Source organism: Grampus griseus, assembly GCF_964374135.1.
Source record: "Grampus griseus genome assembly, chromosome: 19".
NCBI lineage: Eukaryota > Metazoa > Chordata > Mammalia > Artiodactyla > Delphinidae > Grampus > Grampus griseus.
This window is the reverse complement of record NC_139013.1, coordinates 17,993,124-18,000,331: the sequence shown is the minus strand read 5'-3', so window position 1 is coordinate 18,000,331 and position 7,208 is coordinate 17,993,124. Positions and strand designations below refer to the sequence as shown.

The window sequence follows — 7,208 nt, the reverse complement described above, 5'->3', positions numbered from 1 at the left end:
CCCGCAAGCCGCGGCCAGCGATCGCGGAATCGGGCGTCTCCCCGCACCCTGGCTGGGGCGCGCGGCGCGGCTCCGGGCTGGATTGGTGATGCCTGGGAGCTGCGGGCGCCTGCGCAGTGGGGAGGGTGGCGCGCGCGCTGAGGGGCTGCTAGCGATCTCTCGAGTGGGCTAGAGCGTGGCCGCGGCTGCTCGCTCCGGACGGCCGCACCATGGCGGAGGAGGAGCTCGAGGCGCTGAGGAAGCACAGGTTGGCCGAGCTACAGGCCAAGCACGGGGTGAGCGCGCCCACCCCCCCCGCCAGGCCCGTCCCCTGAGGGGCGCCGCCTTCACCCGAGGTGAAAGGCGCGGCCCCGGGCGGAGGCTCCAGGCGCCGACGCCCCAGCTCTCCCCGCGGCCGAGGACCCCGCCTCCGCCGCCGGTGGCCTCCTGGTCGCTTCTGAGCAGGCTCGGCCCCTCTCCCCAGTGCGCGGGGTCTCGGGCGGCCAGCGGACCATGTGCTGCCCTGGGCGGGTCGGGCGCGGGCCTCGCCCGGGCAGGGGCTGGTTCTCGTCCGGGCAGGCATTGGTCCCAAACAGAATTCTCAGCCCCTCGGGTCTCTCGGTGCCTTTAGCTCGTGGATCTAGCCTGCTTCGACTAGCATTCCTGCCGAATGTTTTCTAGAATTTAATTGTTCCGACCCAAGGGTCTGCTGTGTGCCAGGTGCTGAGGGTACAGCGGGGAACATCGCCTGATGGAGTTGACAGTCCCGGGGACGGCCGGGCACTAAACTAATCCCGTAGCTAAAACGCCCAAGTAAGGGCTCTACTGCAAAGAGGAAGGGAGTAATGTGTTAGGGGTGGAGTGGGATGGTCTGGAAGGAAGGGCTGTTTGAATCTTCAGCGTCCCCAATACCGAAGCACATTTTCTTTTACAGAAATTATTCTTACCACGTAAAACACGGTTTCGTAGAGCAAGGACTCTTCTCTCTAATGGTTGTTTGTATTCTAAAACATTCTCTTAGATTGTGATGTTAGAAGCTTATCAAAACGTGGTAGTAAGTGGCAACTATCAGTTTGACTTTTGTGAGGCCCGGCTTTGAATTATTTGGTAAGCCGTCTCTACCACTGCAGGAGCCTGTTAGGTATCAGAAAGAAAATAGGAGTTCCTGTTTTTTTCCTCTGTGAAATTACTAAAAGATAAAATTGTTTTTTCAGGACCCTGGCGATGTAGCACAACAGGAAGCGAAGCAAAGGTACGGGCTGGAACTCTGAACTGTTTTTTGTTTTTAATGTAGTGGCTCTTTTTTTTTTTAATTAAGGAGTACTTGACATACAACGTAAGTTTCAGGTGTACAGCATAATTATTCCATATTTGTACATATTGTGAAATGATCCCTACAATAGGTCTAGTTAACATCCATGACCACACGTACTTGCAAACTTCTTTTCGCGTGATGAGAACTTTTAAGATCTACTCTGTTGGCAACTTTCAGACATGCAGTATAGTATTATTAACTGTAGTCACCATGCTGGACATTCATCCCCATGACTTACGTATAACTGGAAGTTTATACTTTTCTGATAATCTGCACTCATTTGGCCCACCTCCCAACACCGATCTCTTGGTCTGTGCTCTGTGTCTGTGGGAACTCTGAACTTTCTGAAGGATGGTTTCACCAAATTTTTTTTTATTTTAGTCACCTTAATAGGTGTGTGACTCTTAAAGATCTTCCTGGCATAGTGATTTTTCCAGAAATCATCATCACTGTTACTATGTTTGTTAAATAAACATGTATGGAGTCCCACATTACTTATTACTTTGTATTGCAATTACTGATAGATGTTTCTCTGCTAAACTGTGATTACCTTAAAACCAACATAATCATAAGACTACCTCACAGGCATGTGGTGAGGATCGCAGGGGCACGGTGCTTCACATTTAGTAAGTGCTCAGTAGTAGTAACTGTCATTCTATTCTCAATGGTATTTTATCCCAGAATATCACAGAGCACCTCACACTTGGCAGGTTTATTGAATGAATGCCTAGTTACCCCATCACGCTACCTTTTTTTAATAACAGATTTAAAAAAACCCACATCAGATAAAATTTACCATCTTAACTCTTTTTAAGAGTATGATTCAGTCATATGAACTATATTCTCATTGTTGTGCAATTAATCTCTAGAACTTTTTCATCTTGCAAATCTGAAACTATGCCTATTAAACTCCCCATGGCCCCCCGCCCCCTGCCCCATACCTCCCAGGGCTACCTTTTAACTCATTCGTTCATCCAGCGAATACTGAGCACCTGCTCTCGGTCAGGCACTGTGTTGTGTCTACAGAGATAGGCAAGGTGGAGAAGGTTCCTGCCCTTGCGTAGCTTACATTAGAGGGAGAAGACAGCTGGTAAGCACCTGGGATGGTGCTAAAAAGAAAATAAAACTACTGCGTGAATTTCACTGATTATAAGAAGTGCATTTTTCACATTCTAACATATCTGACATTCGAATGTCTCATAATTGATTGCTCTTGTCCTGGATTCTTCCAAAGAGGATTTACTTTTTATTCTGCCATCACGTGGGTCATTTCTAACCTGAGACCTCTTAAAATTCACTGCTTGAGGGCTTCCCTGATGGCGCAGTGGTTGAGAGTCCGCCTGCCGATGCAGGGCACACAGGTTCGTGCCCCGGTCCGGGAAGATCCCACATGCCGCGGAGCGGCTAGGCCCGTGAGCCATGGCCACTGAGCCTGCGCGTCCGGAGCCTGTGCTCCGCAACGGGAGAGGCCGCAACGGTGAGAGGCCCGTGTACAGCAAAAAAAAAAAAAAAAAAATTCACTGCTTGAGGTTCCCCCTTTCTCCACACTGGTGCTGTGAATTCAAACAGCAAACCTGCAAGACTACAGCTTGAAGTTCAAATTCTCAGAGACACTTTTTTCTTCACTCAGGGCCAAGGTCATTGCACGCACACTTCCTTGCTGTTCCTTTCTGCATAGCGGGTTTATTTCTTGTTTACCGTGTATTGAGGATGTTGCTCTGGGATGATACCCCAGCTATGAGTGAGGGTCTCCTATTAGACACCTCATCTAGGGTGTTTTTCATTCTTGGAGATACAGAATACTATAGTGTGTTTTCTACTCTGGCCTCTTAGATTTAGTGAAATGTAGTCATAGTTCGTGGCAGGGTTGCTGTACTCAGGAGTGATAAGGAAATGGCCTATGGAAGTGGGCTTCAGTCTGTGTTCCGTGAACCCCAGAGCTCCTCAGATGCGGGCAATTAGTAGGCACAGCCAGCCCGAGCTCCCCTTCGAATTCAGCCAAAGAATCTCTGCTTTTGTCTGTGTTACGTATTAAGTTCCTTGAAGGGCTTCATTTGAAAAACAATTTCTGCTTAAAAAAAGTTTGAAACCACTATCCTGTGAACTTGAAATAGTTCCTACTTGGATAGGTAGGAAGATGCAAGGATAGAAGCAGAGTTATAATTTAACTCCCCTCCCAACCCAAAAACTAGAACTGAGAGTCTGGAAATATGGGATCTTGTCCTACCTTGGCCACAAGTTACCTGTGTCTCCTTAACATTTCCTCCATGGACCTCAGCTTCTTTATCTCTAAGAAAATTACAGGGATTAATCACTTGGTCCTTGTAATTGCCTGAAATCTCACTATAAATTTCTAGCACCTCTCACTAGGTACTTAATAAATGTTTATAATCGTGGTTGAACTGAAACTCCACTCTGATTAGGAAAATGTGAAGTTTTACCTTTCAACCTCACAAAATATAAAGATATACACTCACAAAATACAATGCTGGCCTTTGAGTGTAAGAGTGGATTCGTTACATTTTTCTGTGTTCAACAGGAACGCTGACAGCTTAGTTCTAATTTTGCTTGACCTGTTTTTGTTGTAGGGAAGCAGAAATGAGGAACAGTATCTTAGCCCAAGTTCTGGATCAGTCAGCCCGGGCCCGATGTAAGCATCTTCAGTTCTCTTTATTTCCATAAAATTGGCTTGAGTTATTTGAATGGGGAGATATATATGAAATTGTTGCTATCTCTAGATTAAATATTTGTTTAACCTTAAAACGTGAGATACAGATTATTTGTAAGAAATATTAAGTTTATAAACCTAAAGACATGTACTTAAATCATTATTAGAAGTACCAGCTCCATTCTCTCCTACCAATGAGATGATCTCCAAGTGCATACAGTCGGCCCTCTGTATCCGTGGAGTCAGAATCCACAGATACAGAGGGCTGATAGTACTACACCATTTCATATAAGGGCTTGAGCATCCTCGGATTTTGGCATCCTCAGGGGGTCCTTGCAGGTACAAAGGGACGACTGTATTAGGTAAAATTTATAGGAAACAACTCTTAAATCGAGTCCGTCACAAAATGTTGCTGGTAGATGACACGGGTGATTGGGGCTCTGGTTTATTGTACAGGCAGACCTTGGGGGTATTGCAGCTTTGGTTCCTGACCACCACAGTAGAGCGAGTCACACAAATTTTTTAGTTTCCCAACGCATATAAAAGTTAAGTTTATACTATACTGTAGTCTATTAAGTGTGAAATAGCCTTATGTCTAAAAAAAACAGTGTACATACCTTAATTTAAAAATACCTTATTGCAAAAAAAAACCTTATTGCTAAAAAATGTTATAATCATCATCTGAGCCTTCAGCAAGTCACGATCTTTTTGCAATAACATCAAAAATCACTGATCACAGATCACCATAACATATATAAGAATAATAATAGTTCAAAAATATTGTGAGAATTACCAAAATGTGACACAAAGACATGAAGTGAGCAAATGCTATTGGAAAAATGATGCCAATAGACCTGCTCCAAGCTGGGTTGCCACAAACCTTCATTTGTGAAAAACACAGTATCTGTGAAGCTCAATAAAATGAGATATGCCTGTATTCTCCATTTTAGTGTATGTTTTTTCATAATAAAATTTTTCATAAAAACCATGTAGAAAAACATATTAAGTGATCCATCAGAATGAACCAGTATCTTCTGTATTGTAACTTGAAGCCCAGCTTAGAAGAGGCAGGCCTAGATGAATCACTATGATTATATATGTGTAGTAGTATATAAATTGCTTTTCAGAGGGCAATAGTGCTTTTTCTTTTTTAAGCATGGAGCTTAGAATCTGAGGACCCAAGCTTAATCTTGGCTCTGCCACGACCTCTGTGTGGTCTTGACTGAGATTGACACAGCTGAACTCAAGTTCTCCTCGTTTTTAAGAGGAGTAACAATAGCATCTGCCTTATCTACCTTGCTAGTCTCAAAACATGAATAAATCTGAAGGGCTTTGGAAATGTCAGTGCTTAGTTTCAAGGTATAATATAAGGGCATTTAGTTCTGACTTCTTTGTGTATGTGTGTATATAGACTTTTTTTTTTTCCTTTTTAGTAAGTAACTTAGCACTTGTAAAGCCTGAGAAAACTAAAGCAGTAGAGAATTACCTTATTCAGATGGCACGGTATGGACAACTAAGTGGGAAGGTAAGCTTGGACTGCCTTGAGGCAGTTTTAAACTGTTGTTACCTACTTTATCAAAACATTTTCAGAAGGTCAGTTTTATCTCTTTCTGGTTGCAGAATTCTTGTTGAAGCAATTTTTAAAGGAGAGAATAGTTGTATCTACCATCCTTCCTAAAAGATAACTCATTGTTTAGTTAGTTCTAAGTGCTTCTACACTGGAAACAAGGTTTGTCAGTAATACTAATTAAAACAGGTAAAGTTACGCTTGTTTTGCAAATGAAGAGGTGCTAAAATTCCTGGTTATTATGTGTGTTGCTGTAATGCCATGATGGGTATATTCTACATTCCTGACCTTGCTTCAAGACCCAGATGAGCCCCACCTGCCCCACCTGCACTGGGAAGCCCTCTGCCGCCACCGCAGCCTACAGGGGTCAGCCCGCCCTGAACCCCTTACACTGAGAATGTGTGTGGAAGAGACAATGACTGCTTCACCTTTTTTGAGTGACTCATCTCCTGCTTTTAAGCTTCTCAAGGTTTCAGGGGCAGAGATGGTGTATCTCCGTCCCTGACACTTAACACAGTGGTGTAGGTGGTTGTCATTGTCTGCCAGTGGTGATGAAGGTGTTCTTAAGTACCTGTTAATTTTGTATTTTTCGAGGAAGCTAACTGATGGATACTTTTCCTCCCTCAAATGAAGACTAGCAGAGCAGATTTTATGTGGAACTTAAACCAAGAGTTATAGCCAGTGGCTTCAGCCTGCTGTCCCACTCTCCTTGCCTCTTGACCTCTACCCCACACCCCGGAAGGACTAAAACCATGCAATCTGCTGAGGTCAATTCTTTGTTTTAAAAAAATACTGTTTTTCTCTATGGTTATCCTAGGTATCAGAACAAGGTTTAATAGAAATCCTCGAAAAAGTAAGCCAACAAACAGAAAAGAAAACAACAGTAAAAGTAAGTTTCCCCAAATGCACAAGGCAAAAGAAAGATTGATATTTTAAATAAGCGTTGCATCTGCATGTACTGTATCAAACATGTTTCAGCCCATAGACATTTTCATTTTATAACACAAAGTTATAAAGTTTGGGGAGAAAGGCCGCATATATTGAGGGCCTAATTTTCAAGGCTCTTCTATTGTTTTGAAACACTAAGTTGTTTTAAAGACAGACAGAAATGTCTCCTGTAGTAGGTAGAAATTTGTGTTCTCAGAAAATCTGAGTTATGCTTTGTGAAACATGTTATGATACTCATTTAATTTTCCCCCCAGTTCAGCAGAAGAAAAGTAATGGACTCTGATGAAGATGACGATTATTGAATTTAAGACGTCTAGAGACTGGAACTTAATGGAGCAGTTCTAGGACAGATAAAACACTTGGCTGAAGTTCAGATCTCGATGGGATGTTTACTTTGTTTACTGTCTATATGCCTTTTAAAAATAAACTTGTTATGCAAAATAAAACAATTTGGACAGACTTGTTTTAAAACCATAGCAGAATGAACAGAAGACCTGCATTTTCAATTTTTTCCTTTCCTATCAAAAGCTTTTGAACATGTGTAGCAGCATGAATTGTAATTGTGACATTAGTGTTAGATGGGAAAGTGGCCTTAGCAGAAATAGAAGCTGCTCAATCATCTTCAGTAAAAAGAAGATAGCAGTGTCCAGTAACATCATGGGATTTAAGACTCGTGGATTAAGCTGAGTCAACTTTAATATTTCCAAGACATAGGTTCTGAAAGCAGGTAA

The 7,208-nt window shown here is 43.0% G+C and overlaps 1 protein-coding gene across 1 annotated transcript; it reads left to right on the top strand.

Annotated features, from left to right (window-relative positions):
- Nucleotides 1-104: 104 nt before the first annotated feature.
- Nucleotides 105-6,940, top strand: PDCD5 (programmed cell death 5). Its single transcript, XM_082677013.1, has 6 exons — nucleotides 105-275; nucleotides 1,194-1,231; nucleotides 3,883-3,944; nucleotides 5,396-5,487; nucleotides 6,347-6,418; nucleotides 6,732-6,940. Exons 1-6 carry the CDS (start codon nucleotides 210-212, stop codon nucleotides 6,777-6,779), a joined length of 378 nt encoding a protein of 125 aa, XP_082533139.1. The 5' UTR covers nucleotides 105-209; the 3' UTR covers nucleotides 6,780-6,940.
- Nucleotides 6,941-7,208: the final 268 nt, after the last annotated feature.